The 20,241-nt window shown below is 43.4% G+C and overlaps 1 protein-coding gene across 1 annotated transcript in view; it reads left to right on the top strand.

The window, feature by feature from the left end:
• LOC148519646 (dynein axonemal heavy chain 5-like) overlaps nt 1–20,241 on the top strand; it is a 449,515-nt gene that overhangs the window by 229,191 nt on the left and 200,083 nt on the right. The window contains exons 43-45 of the mRNA XM_088476296.1: nt 6,221–6,415; nt 7,226–7,360; nt 8,408–8,597. Coding sequence (XP_088332422.1) covers nt 6,221–6,415; nt 7,226–7,360; nt 8,408–8,597 — 520 coding nt within the window. The remainder of the gene's footprint in view (nt 1–6,220; nt 6,416–7,225; nt 7,361–8,407; nt 8,598–20,241) is intronic.

Here is a 20,241-nt window from a genome sequence, read left to right as displayed (position 1 = left end):
AATTTCTTTTTTTAGTTTGAGTGGCACAAATTCAGTAGGTTTTGTGGAATTTCAGATCATGTCTAAGAAGCCTTAATGGGACATGTGAAACCGTAAGGTTTTTTGTCTATGGAATAAATATATATATATATATATATATATATATAGTATATAGTCTTGCCGGCACTCCTCGAAATAAGGTAAAATACTGCTCCCGGTGCCTTCCTTATTACCTCTTTCAAATTGGAGAGGAAAATACAAAGTCCTGGAACAGGCGTCACTCGTGGCGTCTATGATAGTCCTGAAACGTTGATTTAAACAACGAGTATGTGAAGTCTGATTATCATAGACGCCGCGAGTGACGCCTGTTCCAGGACTTTATATATATATATATATATATATATATATATATATATTCACGTATATCTATACACATATATACAGTACATACCAGACAGCAACAGGTACTCCGTGGATTCAGTAATATTCACCAGTAATCAGACCAATAACAGTTTGTTGTGCCAAGGTTTCAAATGCTTTACTGCATTTTTTTTCATCAGTGATATACAAGTATAACAAAAGAAATCTTACCTTTATACAAGCCAGCCACCATGTGAGAATTGGCTGTCCCTGCCTGGCTTCCGGGTGCGCGTGTGATGACGCAGCCTGCACGTCGGACGTCAGGTTGTCATGACTGTCTCTATAGCAACAAGTGTAAACCCATCACCAACACTGCATAACAAGTATAGGCAGAGCAATTCACATAAACCTAGACATAGTAGCAAAAATTGAAAAATAAGACATGCTGAAAAATCACATTATATAAGCCTAGTATTAAAGGAGGAGTGTGGATCCCGAACAAGGTAAGTATACTCTATCTTAAACCCCTGACAAATGAGGGTATGGCATCTGCCTCCATCTATTTGAAACCTATCAAAAACACATATTTGTTTATCACAAAACCATACTAAACAACCTCAAGTTAATGTTCATAAATAAAGAATATCATATTAATTAAATCCTAAATTATAAATAACACAACAGACCCTAGTTTTCATTAAGCTCTGATGGAGATACTGAGTTTAAATATAAGATCCATTTTGTTTCCAATTGCATCAACCTCTTGTTTCTGTCCCCACCTCTAATCATGGGGGGCACATATATATATTTTCTGATGAGGCCAGGGCTGTGCTGTTTATAGGTCCTGCTGCCGGATGAGGGCAAGGTATACATTGGGGGGTGGAGATTGATCCCATTTCCCTGGGCTGCCTCTAGCAGGGCTGGGGGAAGGAAAGGAGGACCGTCCTGTTTGCTTGCTCAGCAGCTACTCAGTCCACTTTGCAGCTGCTGTTGGGCCATCGAGAGGGAGAGGAGGACAGCATCATCAGCGCACTGCTTGTATGTTATTTCTCGGTGGTTGCTCTGTTCTTTGCAGCTGCCTGGCAGCCGCTTGCAGGGAGGGGAGAGGGAGAGGAGGACAACGCCGTCAGTGCGCTGTTGGTTTGTATATTCCCGGCGGCTGCTCTGTCCCCTCTACAGCCGCCTGGTGTGGATGTCGCTGGCGCTATGAGTGAAGAGTGCAGAGGGACTAGGAGGTCCCTCTGAGATTGGCGACTGCTAGAAGATCATCTTCCAGAAGCCGCCCACTGAGCTTTTCTCACTGGTTGCGTCTGATGCGACCATGCCAGGCAAGTGGTTAAATGGTACATTATCATGCATGCATTAGCAGTATTTACTATATGTATACATTTTTAAGGGGCCCATTCCCTGCACTCTCTAATGGTTAGCCAAGTCTCTGTAGAGGCTGGCCACACCACCTCTGGAAGCTGGCCACACCACCTCTGGAGGCTGGCCACACCACCTCTGGAGGCTGGCCACGCCCCTAAGTATGGGCCCGTATCACTGCATTCCCAAGGTGGGCCATTCATGCCCCAGTCCGACACTGGCCCCATAGCAGTCCCATTTTCTGCACCTACTGTAGCTACGCCCTTGCCTGTGAGTGGGAGCTGTTTTGCCAAAGATTGGAAGAATGTGTACAGTGACACAATCCCTTTAAACAGAGGTTCTCAAACTCGGTCCCTAGGACCCCTCAAGGTCACCACCGATCAGGTGCACAGGTGTAGTCATTACTCACTGACACATTTTAAAAGATCCACAGGTGGTACTAATTATTTCACTTGTGATTCTGTGAGGACACCTGCAAAACATGCACTGTTTGGGGTCCTGAGGACCAAGTTTGAGAACCTGTGCTTTAGTAGATTGTTTCAGCAGATGTAGATTTTATATCTGCTGCAAAATTAAACAGGTGTGAAGGCACATACAGGGTGTTGAATCTGCATCCAGGTCTCCATCAGGTTGTTTCAACAGTCTGGTCTGGAGTTGGATCCTCAAAGGACTGGGCCAGTGTATAACCATCTTAAGTCAGGCAGCATCATATAAGATGAATAATTAGCTTTAGCCATTATTTCTAAATTGTAAACTGCAGATAAAATGGAGGGAGGTGTCTGAGGGGGTAAAGGTGGCAGGACAGTATTTGTTCAATTTTCCTTACCTGAAGATGCTATTCAGATTCTTTTTCTGTAGATGTTGCTGTTCAGGATCTCATTGGAAGATGTAATCCAAAATACATAACAGTAATCATAATCCAAAATCGCTTAAATAAAGCACGAACTACTCAGAGATAATCCATGTAGGACAAACTGTCACCACAAAATGGCTGCCAGTAGCTGGGCATCCTTTATATAGGGCTGTGACCTGCACAATGCATGCAGGCAGCTGCTAGAGAGGTCTGTAGTTTGCATCAGCTCTGGGCCCAGATACCTTGCAACAGTAATCTGAATAGAATAGCCGGGGTTTAGGAGATGGCAGTGTAATACAGGGCAGGGGAAGGGCCAGGCCCCAGAGGTGGCCTGGGCCCGCAGCAGCCCTATTCCCTGCATCTACTGTAGCTACACCCTTGCCTGTGAATGGCAAACAGCATCTTACCCAAGTAGATATTTACTTTTTCCATCTCACCACTCCAATAACACATTAATCCTTCACTTAGTCAGACATTACCTTGCTTCACCTGTGTACTATCACATTCCACTCCCTCACTTCTGTAGTAATATATATCCCTCCCTCGCCCATGTTGTAACACATTTGACACCCCCCCCTCTCACATGTGTATAAATACAATCTCTCCCTCAAACCTGTAGTAACACATTACCTTCACTCTCTCCTGTAGTAACACATTCCCCTCCCTCTCCTTTGGAGTAACACATTCCCCTTTCTCACCCCTGTAGTAACTTATTCCCCTCCCTCACCTCTATAGTAACATATTACCACCGCTCACCCCTGAAGTAACACATGCACCTCCCTTACCCATATTGTAACATTCCCTTCAGCCCGTAGTAACACATTTGACATTCCCCACTCTCATCTGTGTAGTAACACATTTCTGTCCCTCACTAAACAAATAGTGGAGCCACACCAACTGCCAGTGATGTTTAGCAGCACACTTGCTGGTGTATAGATTAATTGGTTTACTATTGTATTGGTTTTAACATTGTATAACATGTTTTGATACCATTTATGTGGGTACTGTTCTTAATTGATTAGGTTGCGGTATTATTGTGCACAAATAGGTAGGCAACTTGCACTTAGAGCTGTATCTTGACAAAGGTCCATGCACAGGACTGAAATGTTGATACTGTAATCTACGATGGTATGAAATAAATAAGCATTTTAAGAAGACTGGTGAGTGCACCCCTGGTATATATATATATATATATATATACAGTCAGGTGCATAAATATTGGGACATTGACAGAATTTTCATATTTTGGCCTATATTCACCACCACAATGGCTTTGAAATGAAACAAACAAGATGTGATTTAACTGCAGACTTTCAGATTTAATTTGAGGGTAATTACATCCAAATCAGGTGAACGGTGTAGGAATTACAACGGTTTCTATATGTGCCTCCCACTTTTTAAGGGGCCAAAAGTAATGGGACTATCAACTCAAAAGCGCTTGCTCCGGCACTCACTACAAAAGTGACAGCTGTCGATGTTGATCGACAGCTCAACCCCTTTTGTAGGCGTAGCTGGGGGGTGGCTTCACAAACGGCCTCACTGACATCACCAGTGATGTCAGTGAGAGAGCTTCCGGCTCTGTTAGAGCCGAAAGCTCTCTGGGGCTTGCGGCCACGAGACCCTACTACAAGGGTCTCGTCGCAAGCTCTATGGTCGCGATGGTCTTGACCATCGCGACCATCATCATGGCCGCTCGCATAAGCTGTGGGTGGTAACAGCTTATGCGAGCCGCAACTTAAAAACCAATCATCATGGCCACTCGCATAAACTGTGGGTGGTAACAGCTTATGCAGGAGGCCGCAACTTAAAAACCAAGCGCCCGCCCTGATTCAGAGCGAGCGCTCGCTTTTTGCGAGCGCCTCTGAATCAGGCCCTCTGTGTGTGTGTGTAGAGGAAGCCAGCAAAGAGAAAGAGAGACCGTTCTATAATCTGATTATTTACCAAGCTTCTTTGTGCGGTGCATATTTTTCATCAGTCTTTTAAAAATAATATTGTATAATAAATATATTCTGTATCGGGGTATAAATGGTTCCAGCTATCAGTCCCCACTATATGTAATCTGAATAGGCAGTTCCCTCCACGGTATACAATCGTGAAGCCGGCTGCCTTAATACCGGCAGCCGGCTTCCCGACTGTCATATCCCGGCGAGGGTGAAATGCCGGGCATCTAGATGTGGATGCCTGACATTTCCCCCGACGCCGGGCGCCGCGAGCGGACAGGGAGGGTTAGGTTTAGAGCACCCGGGGGGGACTTAGGGTTAGGCACCCCCCCTGGGAGGGTTAGGCTTAGGCTAGGGGGAGGGAGGTTTAGGGTTAGGCACCCCCGGGGGGGATCTAGGGTTAGGCACCCCCCTGGGGGACTTAGGTTTAGGCAGCGGGGAAGGGGGGGGTTAGGGTTAGGCACTTGGGGGGGAGGTTAGGGTTAGGCACCCCTAAGGAGGGTTAGGTTAGTTAGTACTTACCTATCCACGATCGGGATTTCCAGCGCTGTCGGGCTTCCGCTGCCGGGAACTCTGCTGTTGTCGGCCAGGCGCTGCCTGATTCCCCTCCCACATTGCCAAGTGGCAAATGTCAAGACTAAACAACTGGAACAAATGTGATCCTTGCTGACTTCCCGTTTTCCCAGCTGCCATCAGTGGGATATTATTCTAACCCTGGATGGGGTGCAAAGACGGGAACTGTGTTTTGGGGATCCGGTCAATATCCTGACAGTCGGGATGCCAGCGCTTAGAATGCTGGCACCGGAATCTCGACACCTGTCAGAATCTCGGCGCTAGCATCCCGACCACCGGCATTCCGACGGTAAGTACTGCGGTTGGCGGGGGGGATAGGGTTATGGGTTAGGCACTAGGGGAAGGGTTAGGGTTAGGCACTAGGGAGGGAGAGAGGGAATTTAGGATACTGACTGATACTTTCGGTATCCCAAGCGCTGGCATCCCGTACCCAACCCGTATTGTCTTTCATATACTTGTCTCACCTTGTGTCTGTGAATGATCCTTATATTAACCTTATATGATTGATACATAGAGGCTTTGGGCATCTTTAATTGCATTGCATGATTGTTATGAATACATAGGTAGTATAGTTTAACTCTATGACAAGTCTCTGATAATTGTGTTTATTGAAGTGTACAGCATTGCATGCTAAATATAAACATGCTTCAATACGGTTTTATACCAACACCTGTTGCAAGGGGGAGGTAGTTGAAATGCCTGCTGTCGGGATACCGGCGCTCAGAATGTTGGTGCTAGAATCCCGACACCAATCAGAATCCCGCGCCGGCATCCAAACTGCTGACACCCCGACAGTAAGTAGAGGGGCTAGGGGAGGGTTAGGGTTAGACACTATCAGGGGAAGGTTAGGTTTAGGGTTCGCGGAGGGAGATAGGTTTAGGGGTTGGGTTACGGTACTTACCGGCCGTAGTCGGTATTTCTGATTTGGTCAAAATGCTTTGGTCACATGTTGCACAAAAATATATTTGAGTGGTACAGTGATTGCACAAGAGTTTCAAATCTGGGCTGGATTCGAAAATATCTGCTCAAAGGTGTCAAAAATTTGAGCAATAATTTTAAATTATTTAAAGTTAAATAAATTAAAATGATGTAAAGTTAAATAAGGATGTCTTGGTAGAATTTAAAGGGTTTCATTTGTTTGCAAACACAGAATCCAGGTTATGCAGGGCGTCAGGAACTGCCTGAAAATTTGAAAGTTCAGTTCCGTACAGTGGCCATGATGGTACCAGACCGTGCTATCATTATGAGAGTAAAACTGGCCAGTGCTGGCTTCCGGGACAACCAAATCCTCAGCCGAAAATTTTATACCCTCTATAAGTTGTGTGAGGAACAGTTATCCAAACAGGTGGGTGAAAAAATATTGAGATGTCATAAACACTGAAGGGTTTATTTACTAAGTGTCTGGTTCTAAAACCCATCATTTTGATCGCGGTTATGCCCAAAATGTAAAACTATCTTTTGCTAGTAGAACCATTGCTCTTTTAAATTTCGTGGATAAACAGAATTGGAAACACCAGGTTTTAGAACCCAACTCTTAATAAATAAACCCCTGAGGCTGTTTTAATTTTTAAACTGTTATTCTGCCAGTTGCACAGCAATTTGCCCTGTACAACAACCAGAATTATGGAGCAGCCCGAGAAGTGCATAGTATTAATATGTTTAAGCTACTTTATTGCAGTTTGTTGGTTGACCTAATATTTTGCCTATGAACATGCGGGCTAAAAATACAGCTCATAAAAATGTCATATTGTGGAGGATTTCACTTAGTATACTGCTATTTAAATCAAATTCTTCCTGTGCTTATTCAATTTGGTAGATATGAAAGTTACAAGTGCATTGCAGTGACATGTATAACTACAGATGATTGTAAACTGTTAGATCTCTGTGTTCTTGTCACAAAGTGCAAAATCCTGCAATGATAGGGAGATATATTCCCATTAGAGGAAACAAGGAAACATCTTGCTCACAGTTTTAAAGCTGCACACATACAACTAGAATTTGCATGAAATACATTTATATACAGTATGTTTACTTGTTTGTGTAGCCTATCTTCATTACCTGAGTGCCGCCGTCACTGTGTGATATATATTATACACTATATACAATGTAATCACTGTTATGCCAGGAAAAGTATGCATATTTATTTTCATTTCAGGTTCATTATGACTTTGGATTGAGGAATATTCTGTCTGTCCTCCGAACTCTGGGGGCAGTGAAAAGATCCAACCCTGATGAACCGGAGAAGACTGTAGTAATGAGAGTTCTACGTGACATGAACCTGTCAAAGCTGGTGGGTTTTCTTATAGATACAGTACTTATACCGAGGGTGAGCCAGCAATATGACATAGTGTTGACATAGCAGGTTGCACACTTTTTGCAGAAACTTGATTTGTTCCGACATGTTAGCATTTCAGATTATTTTATGTCTTTTCTGACTTACAGTATGTCATCTTGCTTTCTTGATAGGAAGATACTTTAAGAAGTTAGAGAATGTACTTTTTAAATTGACAAATGCAGTTTGTTATGCACTCATTTTTTTTTTTAAGCATTGGAATTAAATATGTCATTGATAGTATCACAACTTATTTTGAAGAGAAATGGTAAGTGAGTACAAGATGTGAAACCATGTGCCACAATCAGTCCTATGAGCTCCCTCTTCCTAGTTATGAATAAGATGCAATACAATTTGCTGGCGTTCTTCATCCATTGTAGTCCACAATCAGATCAAAGTGATAGACTGTGATTAGGGTTTTTCCTAAGTCCTTCAGATGTGGATTGTGTGGAAATTTCCAATACAAATCATGCTGTTTATTTATATAGTGAATATAAAATTATCTGACTAGAACCATACAATACATGTGTGGTGAGACTTTCACTATATATATATATATATATATATATATATATATATATATATATATACATATATATATATATATATATATATAATTTATTTATTTATTTTTTTCTAAACCTCCAACATCATTACATTTTGACATTGCCATTTTAACGACTAGCTGAGCTGCCTGTGATTTATGTGCATCGTTAAAATAACGACCTGTGCTAGTTGCAATAAGCGACTTTGTGCAATTGTCTGACAAATTGTGCTAAAATGGTTTGAAAACCCTTAATACTTCATTTTTATATAATTTGACCAATTGTTTTATTTTTTTTACATATTGTGATTTCTAATAGAAAATACCTCTCGTTAGCTCATGTTCAAACAGCAATTGGACAAGCTGCAAAGAATAGTATAATGTAAATTACTTTCTTAATGATCTATCTTGCTGCTTTTGCTGCATAATCTATTGACAAACATCATTATATCTCTCCATAGGTGGATGAAGATGAACCTTTGTTCATGAGCCTGATTAATGACTTGTTCCCTGGAATAACCCTGGATAAAGCTGGTTATCCGGAGCTGGAAACTGCCATTCAGAAGCAGACAGAAGAAGCAGGCCTTATCCATCATCCTCCTTGGATTCTGAAACTTATCCAGCTGTATGAGACACAGCGAGTCAGGCATGGTGAGCATACCAATTGTGCTGTCATGCAGCTGGAACACCTATACAGCTCTGGATTATATTAACCTGGAGCCAATTACATGTTTTTTTTAGCATATTAACCCCTTCTGCAGTATTATAAGGGCACACTTGTGTATATACATAGGCACAGTCGTGCCCTTATATAAAGGCTGCATCTAACAAACGAAAATCTCCATAGAGAATTCTGGAGGCGGGGGCATGGTGTTTAAGGGTCTACACCTCAAAAGCTGTTAGAGGTACTGAGCCGAAATTTGGCACGGCTGGGTAGAACTGTAGCTCGGTGCTACATGCCAAATTTCAGGGCATAAACATAAAAAATTAGGATTTGAGAGTAATCTAAAGCTCCAACTGTCACTTTTTTGTGACATTCTCAATTAGGACCACTTTTTTGCTGTTCTCTATGGGGGATTTTTGGGAAGGCATAACTCAGGGTAGGGGACGAATTTAGACTTGAGGTTTGTTTTATTAGGTAGCTATTGTGCCAGGGTATGTGCTTTTTGGGTTCATGTAAATTAGAAAGTTACAGTTTTTAAACTATTACCTCAAGAATGCGCCATTGAATAGATAGGAAATTTCAACTTGTTGCGCAGCTGCAGTAGGAGCCTTCTCCACTCACTGTGGCTTCACTTGGGTGCACAAAGATGGACGTCGTTTGCGGGCTTTAGCGGTGGTGGGGTCGGGGGGAAAGAAGCGGCCATTAGCTGCAGCAGGACCCGGGGGAAAGGCGCGGGGGGCGTAGCGGGCGTTAGCTGTGTCTAGAACCCGGGAATGGTAGCGGGCCTTAGCGGTGTCGGTGTGGGCGGCAGTGGGGCAGGTGTTAGGACCCGGGGGAGGTAGCAGCACACGGCATGCAGGCTAGGATCTGGAGGATCCGTGATACCTGCTTCTGTGTTTAAAAAAAAATTAAAAATGGTGTGGCCCGCCCCCCAAAAAACAATCAGCACCGGGCTTTGGAGACCCAGTACTGGTTGTGCTAAATACAGGTAGCAAATAACGTAGGGGTCCCCCGTATTAAGCACTACCAGCACCAGGCTTTTCAGAACCAGTCCTGGTTGCCAAAATACGGGGACAAATGACGTAGAGGTCCCCTGTATTCAGCACAACCAGCACTGGGCTCTGAGCCGGCCCTGGTTTTGAAAATACAGGGGGAAAAATATGCGTAGGGTCCCCCTGTATTTGCCAGAACCAGCACCGAACTCTCTCTAGTGGGGTGGTGATGCCACAGCCAGGGGAGCCCTTTCACCAGGCTCCCAGCCGCAGAATCACCCCTGACCACTAGTCAGCCCAGGCCAGGGATCCCTGGGGAGCTGGGTACCAATAAAGGAGTCCCCCTCTCCAGGGCACCCTGGCCCAGACTGATAGCCCAGGGCTATCCCCCGGCACCCCTGGAGCGATGGGTGCTGGGTTGATTGTGTAAAGTGCTGTGCAAGTAAAGAGTTAAAATTTTACCTTTTGCTGTGGAACTACAGTTTCCAGCAAGCCTCCCCCACATGCTGGTACTTGGGGAACCACAAGTGAGAGAGGCGAGCCTTCCACCTCTCAGCCAATGAGCTGTTCTCACCATTGACTTCAATGGTGAGAATGGAGTGTGCCCTTTTCAAAAATGGCGTCTCAGCGCCATTTTTGAAATTCAAAGATGGCCGCCGCGAGCCAATATCAGCTCACGACGTCATCGCCCCGCCCCCTCGGCTGGCTTATATACATCCAGCGCGAGGCGCCACCCACTCATAGTCCATCAGCCGAGAGGCAGCAAAGAAGAGCTGCCGAAGACAGAAGACGCCGCAGAAGCCCTGGATGGGCGGCGGCTGGAAAAAGCAGGAAGCGGCAGTCATGGATAAGAGCTTAAAGGCTGCCGCCCCCCAGATGAAGGTGCGGCATAATAAAACATTTTTTAAAAATAGTTTTTTCTTTATTTTAATATCTCTTTTGCAGGGGCACTATATAGGTACCAGCAGGCCCTCAATGCCCTGCATGCTGATACTTGTGGTTCCACAGCAAAAGCCAATATTCAAACTTTACTTGCACCACACTTTACATAATCAACCCGGCACCCACCGCCCAGGGGTGTCGGGGATAGCTCCGGCCTGGGCTGATTAGCGGTCAGGGGTGATGCTGCGGCCGGGGGGCTCGGTGGAAGGGTTTCCCTGGCTGTGGCATCACACCCCCGCTAGAAAGAGTCCATCGCTGGTTCTGGTAAATACAGGGGGATCCTACGCATTTTTCCCCCTGTATTTCCAGAACCAGGGCTGGCTCAGAGCCTGGACCCATACATCATTTGTCCCCGATATTTTGGCAACCAGGACTGGTTATGAAAAGCCTGGTGCTGGTTGTGCTTAATACGGGGGAACTCTATGTCATTTGTCACCTGTATTTAGCACAGCCAGTACTGGGGCTTCAAAGCCCAATGCTGGCTGTTGTTTTTGGGGGGCACGGCACAATTTTTTTTTCATATTTACAGGTGCTCCATTGTACAGATTGGCTACAGGGATACATAGGTGAGTATGTGAGATAGTGTGAGTACATGTGTGTGTGCATGTATGTTTTAAGAAAATTTTATTTTCTACGGTGTGTGTGTTGAGTGTTTTTTTAATATTGATTTTGCTGTGGAACTACAGGTACCAGCAGGCCCGTAATGCCCTGCATGCTGATACTTGTGGTTCTCCAAGTACTAACCTGGCACCCACCGCCCAGGGGCACCAGGGATAGCCCCGGGCTATCAGCCTAGGCCTGGGGTGCCCTGCAGAGGGGGACCCCTTTTTTGGGGGGGGTCCCCAGCTTCATAGGGATCCCCGGCCTGGGCTGACTAATGGCCCCAGTTGATTCTTCAGCTGGGGGGGCCTGGTGGAAGGGTTCCCCTGGCTGTGGCAACACCCCCCCGCTAGAAAGGGTCTGGTGCTGGTTGTGCTGAATACAGGGGACCCCTACATCAGTTGTCCCCTGTATTTAAACCAGGGCTGGTTCTGACTAGCCCGATGTTGGTTGTGCTTAAGTACAGGGGACCCCTACGTCATTTTTCCCCTGTATTTAAACGCAACCAGGACTGACTGTTAAAAGCCCGGTGCTGGTTGTGTTTTGGAGGGGTGGGGGCACCTTTTTTTATTTTACACATTCAATTTTTAACATAGATGCGTAGATGGATCTCACTGCTGCATTCGTGCATCTGTGACTTATTGATTTTATTTTCTCAGGTGCATGCGCACTACCAGTGAGCCCTCTGTCACCAAGTGATGCCCCCTTTGCACTGCACCACTGCTACTGCTCTGCACCACCGCTGCTGCTGCTACCTCGCACGCCTACAGCCGTCTCGCACTCTGCACCTCTCAAACCACCTCCTGTGTGCTGTCCCCTCTTCCACCTGCGCTAGTGTACCATTTTGTTGCCCTTCTCCCCTGCAGGTGGCCCGGTTTACTCATCCAAACCCTGATAGTTAATACATTTTAAAAAAGCTATGAAATTCCATAGACAAAAAACCTTACGGTTTCACGTCTCATTAAGGCTGCTTAGACTTAATCTGAAAATTCACAAAACCTATTGAATTTCTGCCACTCAAACTCCAAAAAGCAATGAATATACGATCATTAAGGCTGACACCTTAATGAACATGTTCCTTGCGTAATACAGATATGGTATGCCATGACGCCATGTGGTTAACTGCAGATTCAGCACTCTCACAGAGTGAGATTACTTTCACTCACAAAATGGAGGAGCTGCTAATTCACAGAATTGTGTGCTCATTGGAATACACACATGCAGTCTATACAACTGAGGTCTGAGCAGAACATGCAGATGGGATAAGAGTATGGTGGTTGCGGGAACAGGGATAGAACAATGCAGACAATGGAGGCACCTGCCGTCGGGTGCCAGCACTGAAGGGGCACCTCCATTGCCCATAATATATTCACCCCGCTTAAGGCTATTTTATATTAGTGTTTTTGTGCATATGTAATACATAGATAGATATGCACAATATATATTTTCCTTTTTTTATGGGGGGCACCAAATTAAAACTTTTCTCTGGACGTCTGGGATGAACTTACACCACTGTGGGGGAAGGAGACCTAGCGGTGTGGATGGGGAAGACAAAATGGCATGTAGAGGGGAAGATTAGGCAGTACAGATGGGGACGAGCCAAAGTGATGCAGATTTTTGGAAAACAGAGTGGCATGGATGCGGGAAGACAGAGCAGCGCAGATGGGTAAAGCCATATTGGTGTGGATGAGGAATACAGACTAGCACAATGGGAGAAAACACAACAGAAGGGATTGGGGAAGACAGATTGGTGCAAATGGGTGGGAAGACAGAGTGGTATGGGTGGGAGGGAAAAGACAGAGTGGCACGGTATCGATAGTGCGACCAATGGTTGTGTCCAAAGACGCAGCTTTGCAGTATTTCAGCGTCTAAAGATTCTCCAAGTGGGCGTCTCAGCCCTAGCACAATCAGATGCATGCTTGTACACTAGTGAAGGGCTTCTTGCGGTATTTGCATAAAGTCTCGTTCGTGCGACCAGCAAAAGACACAAATACAGATGCCGCTGTGTCCAACTCAGACTCAGGCCCAGTAGAGTTTATGGAAGCACATCCATAGAGCTCCTCCTGCAGAGGAAATTAGCCTCATTGCAGGGTGCTGGACAGTCACAGCTGGTGCTGTGATTCCTGTACATAGATTACATGTTATTGGACAAAACCCTAATGCTAGTCACTGGTGCTGTGATTCCTGTACATAGATTACATGTTATTGGACAAAACCCTAATGCTAGTCACTGGTGCTGTGATTCCTGTACATAGATTACGTTATTGTACCAAACCCTAATGCTAGTCACTGGTGCTGTGATTCCTGTACATAGATTACATTATTGTACCAAACCCTAATGCTAGTCACTAGTGCTGTGATTCTTGTACATAGATTACATGTTATTGGACAAAACCCTAATGCTAGTCACTGGTGCTGTGATTCCTGTACATAGATTACGTTATTGTACCAAACCCTAATGCTAGTCACTGGTGCTGTGATTCCTGTACATAGATTACATGTTATTGGACAAAACCCTAATGCTAGTCACTGGTGCTGTGATTCCTGTACATAGATTACGTTATTGTACCAAACCCTAATGCTAGTCACTGGTGCTGTGATTCCTGTACATAGATTACATGTTATTGGACAAAACCCTAATGCTAGTCACTGGTGCTGTGATTCCTGTACATAGATTACATGTTATTGGACAAAACCCTAATGCTAGTCACTGGTGCTGTGATTCCTGTACATAGATTACATGTTATTGGACAAAACCATAAACCTAGTCACTGGTGCTGTGATTCCTGTACATAGATTACGTTATTGGACAAACCCTAATGCTAGTCACTCGTGCTGTGATTCCTGTACATAGATTACATGTTATTGGACAAAACCCTAATGCTAGTCACTGGTGCTGTGATTCCTGTACATAGATTACGTTATTGGACAAACCCTAATGCTAGTCACTGGTGCTGTGATTCCTGTACATAGATTACATGTTATTGGACAAAACCCTAATGCTAGTCACTGGTGCTGTGATTCCTGTACATAGATTACATGTTATTGGACAAAACCCTAATGCTAGTCACTGGTGCTGCGATTCCTGTACATAGATTACGTTATTGGACAAACCCTAATGCTAGTCACTGGTGCTGTGATTCCTGTACATAGATTACGTTATTGGACAAACCCTAATGCTAGTCACTGGTGCTGTGATTCCTGTACATAGATTACATTATTGGACAAACCCTAATGCTAGTCACTGGTGCTGTGATTCCTGTACATAGATTACATGTTATTGGACAAAACCCTAATGCTAGTCACTGGAGCTGTGATTCCTGTACATAGATTACATTATTGGACAAACCCCTAATGCTAGTCACTGGTGCTGTGATTCCTGTACATAGATTACATGTTATTGGACAAAACCCTAATGCTAGTCACTGGTGCTGTGATTCCTGTACATAGATTACATGTTATTGGACAAAACCCTAATGCTAGTCACTGGTGCTGTGATTCCTGTACATAGATTACATGTTATTGGACAAAACCCTAATGCTAGTCACTGGTGCTGTGATTCCTGTACATAGATTACGTTATTGGACAAACCCTAATGCTAGTCACTGGTGCTGTGATTCCTGTACATAGATTACATTATTGGACAAACTCTAATGCTAGTCACTGGAGCTGTGATTCCTGTACATAGATTACATTATTGGACAAACCCCTAATGCTAGTCACTGGTGCTGTGATTCCTGTACATAGATTACATTATTGGACAAACCCCTAATGCTAGTCACTGGAGCTGTGATTCCTGTACATAGATTACATTATTGGACAAACCCCTAATGCTAGTCACTGGTGCTGTGATTCCTGTACATAGATTACATGTTATTGGACAAAACCCTAATGCTAGTCACTGGTGCTGTGATTCCTGTACATAGATTACATGTTATTGGACAAAACCCTAATGCTAGTCACTGGTGCTGTGATTCCTGTACATAGATTACATGTTATTGGACAAAACCCTAATGCTAGTCACTGGTGCTGTGATTCCTGTACATAGATTACGTTATTGGACAAACCCTAATGCTAGTCACTGGTGCTGTGATTCCTGTACATAGATTACATTATTGGACAAACTCTAATGCTAGTCACTGGTGCTGTGATTCCTGTACATAGATTACGTTATTGGACAAACCCTAATGCTAGTCACTGGTGCTGTGATTCCTGTACATAGATTACGTTATTGGACAAACCCTAATGCTAGTCACTGGAGCTGTGATTCCTGTACATAGATTACATTATTGGACAAACCCCTAATGCTAGTCACTGGTGCTGTGATTCCTGTACATAGATTACATTATTGGACAAACCCCTAATGCTAGTCACTGGTGCTGTGATTCCTGTACATAGATTACATGTTATTGGACAAAACCCTAATGCTAGTCACTGGTGCTGTGATTCCTGTACATAGATTACATGTTATTGGACAAAACCCTAATGCTAGTCACTGGTGCTGTGATTCCTGTACATAGATTACATGTTATTGGACAAAACCCTAATGCTAGTCACTGGTGCTGTGATTCCTGTACATAGATTACGTTATTGGACAAACCCTAATGCTAGTCACTGGTGCTGTGATTCCTGTACATAGATTACGTTATTGGACAAACCCCTAATGCTAGTCACTGGTGCTGTGATTCCTGTACCTAGATTACATTATTGGACAAACCCCTAATGCTAGTCACTGGTGCTGTGATTCCTGTACATAGATTACGTTATTGGACAAACCCTAATGCTAGTCACTGGTGCTGTGATTCCTGTACATAGATTACATGTTATTGGACAAACCCTAATGCTAGTCACTGGTGCTGTGATTCCTGTACATAGATTACATGTTATTGGACAAACCATACTGCTAGTCACTGGTGCTGTGATTCCTGTACATAGATTACGTTATTGGACAAAACCCTAATGCTAGTCACTCGTGCTGTGATTCCTGTACATAGATTACGTTATTGGACAAACCCTAATGCTAGTCACTGGTGCTGTGATTCCTGTACATAGATTACATTATTGGACAAACCCTAATGCTAGTCACTGGTGCTGTGATTCCTGTACATAGATTACGTTATTGGACAAACCCTAATGCTAGTCACTGGTGCTGTGATTCCTGTACATAGATTACGTTATTGGACAAACCCTAATGCTAGTCACTGGTGCTGTGATTCCTGTACATAGATTACATTATTGGACAAACCCCTAATGCTAGTCACTGGTGCTGTGATTCCTGTACATAGATTACATGTTATTGGACAAAACCCTAATGCTAGTCACTGGTGCTGTGATTCCTGTACATAGATTACGTTATTGGACAAACCCTAATGCTAGTCACTGGTGCTGTGATTCCTGTACATAGATTACATGTTATTGGACAAACCCTAATGCTAGTCACTGGTGCTGTGATTCCTGTACATAGATTACATTATTGGACAAACTCTAATGCTAGTCACTGGTGCTGTGATTCCTGTACATAGATTACATTATTGGACAAAACCCTAATGCTAGTCACTGGTGCTGTGATTCCTGTACATAGATTACATGTTATTGGACAAACCCCTAATGCTAGTCACTGGTGCTGTGATTCCTGTACATAGATTACATTATTGGACAAACTCTAATGCTAGTCACTGGTGCTGTGATTCCTGTACATAGATTACGTTATTGGACAAACCCCTAATGCTAGTCACTGGTGCTGTGATTCCTGTACATAGATTACGTTATTGGACAAAACCCTAATGCTAGTCACTGGTGCTGTGATTCCTGTACATAGATTACATGTTATTGGACAAAACCCTAATGCTAGTCACTGGTGCTGTGATTCCTGTACATAGATTACGTTATTGGACAAACCCTAATGCTAGTCACTGGTGCTGTGATTCCTGTACATAGATTACATGTTATTGGACAAAACCCTAATGCTAGTCACTGGTGCTGTGATTCCTGTACATAGATTACGTTATTGGACAAACCCTAATGCTAGTCACTGGTGCTGTGATTCCTGTACATAGATTACATTATTGGACAAAACCTAATGCTAGTCACTGGTGCTGTGATTCCTGTACATAGATTACATTATTGGACAAACTCTAATGCTAGTCACTGGTGCTGTGATTCCTGTACATAGATTACATTATTGGACAAAACCCTAATGCTAGTCACTGGTGCTGTGATTCCTGTACATAGATTACATTATTGGACAAACCCCTAATGCTAGTCACTGGTGCTGTGATTCCTGTACATAGATTACATGTTATTGGACAAACCCCTAATGCTAGTCACTGGTGCTGTGATTCTTGTACATAGATTACGTTATTGGACAAACCCTAATGCTAGTCACTGGTGCTGTGATTCCTGTACATAGATTACATTATTGGACAAACCCTAATGCTAGTCACTGGTGCTGTGATTCCTGTACATAGATTACATGTTATTGGACAAAACCCTAATGCTAGTCACTGGTGCTGTGATTCCTGTACATAGATTACGTTATTGGACAAACCCTAATGCTAGTCACTGGTGCTGTGATTCCTGTACATTGATTACATGTTATTGGACAAACCCTAATGCTAGTCACTGGTGCTGTGATTCCTGTACATAGATTACATTATTGGACAAACTCTAATGCTAGTCACTGGTGCTGTGATTCCTGTACATAGATTACATTATTGGACAAACCCCTAATGCTAGTCACTGGTGCTGTGATTCCTGTACATAGATTACATTATTGGACAAACCCCTAATGCTAGTCACTGGTGCTGTGATTCCTGTGCATAGATTACATGTTATTGGACAAAACCCTAATGCTAGTCACTGGTGCTGTGATTCCTGTACATAGATTACGTTATTGGACAAACCCTAATGCTAGTCACTGGTGCTGTGATTCCTGTACATAGATTACATGTTATTGGACAAACCCTAATGCTAGTCACTGGTGCTGTGATTCCTGTACATAGATTACATTATTGGACAAACTCTAATGCTAGTCACTGGTGCTGTGATTCCTGTACATAGATTACATTATTGGACAAAACCCTAATGCTAGTCACTGGTGCTGTGATTCCTGTACATAGATTACATTATTGGACAAAACCCTAATGCTAGTCACTGGTGCTGTGATTCCTGTACATAGATTACATGTTATTGGACAAACCCCTAATGCTAGTCACTGGTGCTGTGATTCCTGTACATAGATTACATGTTATTGGACAAACCCTAATGCTAGTCACTGGTGCTGTGATTCCTGTACATAGATTACATGTTATTGGACAAAACCCTAATGCTAGTCACTGGTGCTGTGATTCCTGTACATAGATTACATGTTATTGGACAAAACCCTAATGCTAGTCACTGGTGCTGTGATTCCTGTACATAGATTACGTTATTGGATAAACTCTAATGCTAGTCACTGGTGCTGTGATTCCTGTACATAGATTACGTTATTGGACAAACCCCTAATGCTAGTCACTGGTGCTGTGATTCCTGTACATAGATTACATTATTGGACAAACTCTAATGCTAGTCACTGGTGCTGTGATTCCTGTACATAGATTACGTTATTGGACAAACCCTAATGCTAGTCACTGGTGCTGTGATTCCTGTACATAGATTACATTATTGGACAAACCCCTAATGCTAGTCACTGGTGCTGTGATTCCTGTACATAGATTACATGTTATTGGACAAACCCTAATGCTAGTCACTGGTGCTGTGATTCCTGTACATAGATTACATGTTATTGGACAAACCATACTGCTAGTCACTGGTGCTGTGATTCCTGTACATAGATTACGTTATTGGACAAACCCTAATGCTAGTCACTGGTGCTGTGATTCCTGTACATAGATTACATGTTATTGGACAAACCCTAATGCTAGTCACTGGTGCTGTGATTCCTGTACATAGATTACATTATTGGACAAAACCCCTAATGCTAGTCACTGGTGCTGTGATTCCTGTACATAGATTACATTATTGGACAAACTCTAATGCTAGTCACTGGTGCTGTGATTCCTGTACATAGATTACATTATTGGACAAAACCCTAATGCTAGTCACTGGTGCTGTGATTCCTGTACATAGATTACATGTTATTGGACAAACCCCTAATGCTAGTCACTGGTGCTGTGATTCCTGTACATAGATTACATTATTGGACAAACCCTAATGCTAGTCACTGGTGCTGTGATTCCTGTACATAGATTACATGTTATTGGACAAAACCCTAATGCTAGTCACTGGTGCTGTGATTCCTGTACATAGATTACGTTATTGGACAAACCCTAATGCTAGTCACTGGTGCTGTGATTCCTGTACATAGATTACATGTTATTGGACAAACCCTAATGCTAGTCACTGGTGCTGTGATTCCTGTACATAGATTACATTATTGGACAAACTCTAATGCTAGTCACTGGTGCTGTGATTCCTGTACATAGATTACATTATTGGACAAACCCCTAATGCTAGTCACTGGTGCTGTGATTCCTGTACATAGATTACATTATTGGACAAACCCCTAATGCTAGTCACTGGTGCTGTGATTCCTGTACATAGATTACATTATTGGACAAACCCCTAATGCTAGTCACTGGTGCTGTGATTCCTGTACATAGATTACATTATTGGACAAAACCCTAATGCTAGTCACTGGTGCTGTGATTCCTGTACATAGATTACATTATTGGACAAACCCCTAATGCTAGTCACTGGTGCTGTGATTCCTGTACATAGATTACATTATTGGACAAAACCCTAATGCTAGTCACTGGTGCTGTGATTCCTGTACATAGATTACGTTATTGGACAAACCCCTAATGCTAGTCACTGGTGCTGTGATTCCTGTACATAGATTACATGTTATTGGACAAAACCCTAATGCTAGTCACTGGTGCTGTGATTCCTGTACATAGATTACATGTCATTGGACAAAACCCTAATGCTAGTCACTGGTGCTGTGATTCCTGTACATAGATTACATTATTGGACAAAACCCTAATGCTAGTCACTGGTGCTGTGATTCCTGTACATAGATTACATGTTATTGGACAAA

The sequence above is a fragment of the Taudactylus pleione genome, unplaced genomic scaffold (assembly GCF_031769625.1).
Source record: "Taudactylus pleione unplaced genomic scaffold, aTauple2 ptg000186l, whole genome shotgun sequence".
NCBI lineage: Eukaryota > Metazoa > Chordata > Amphibia > Anura > Myobatrachidae > Taudactylus > Taudactylus pleione.
This window is presented reverse-complemented; position numbering and strand designations above follow the sequence as displayed.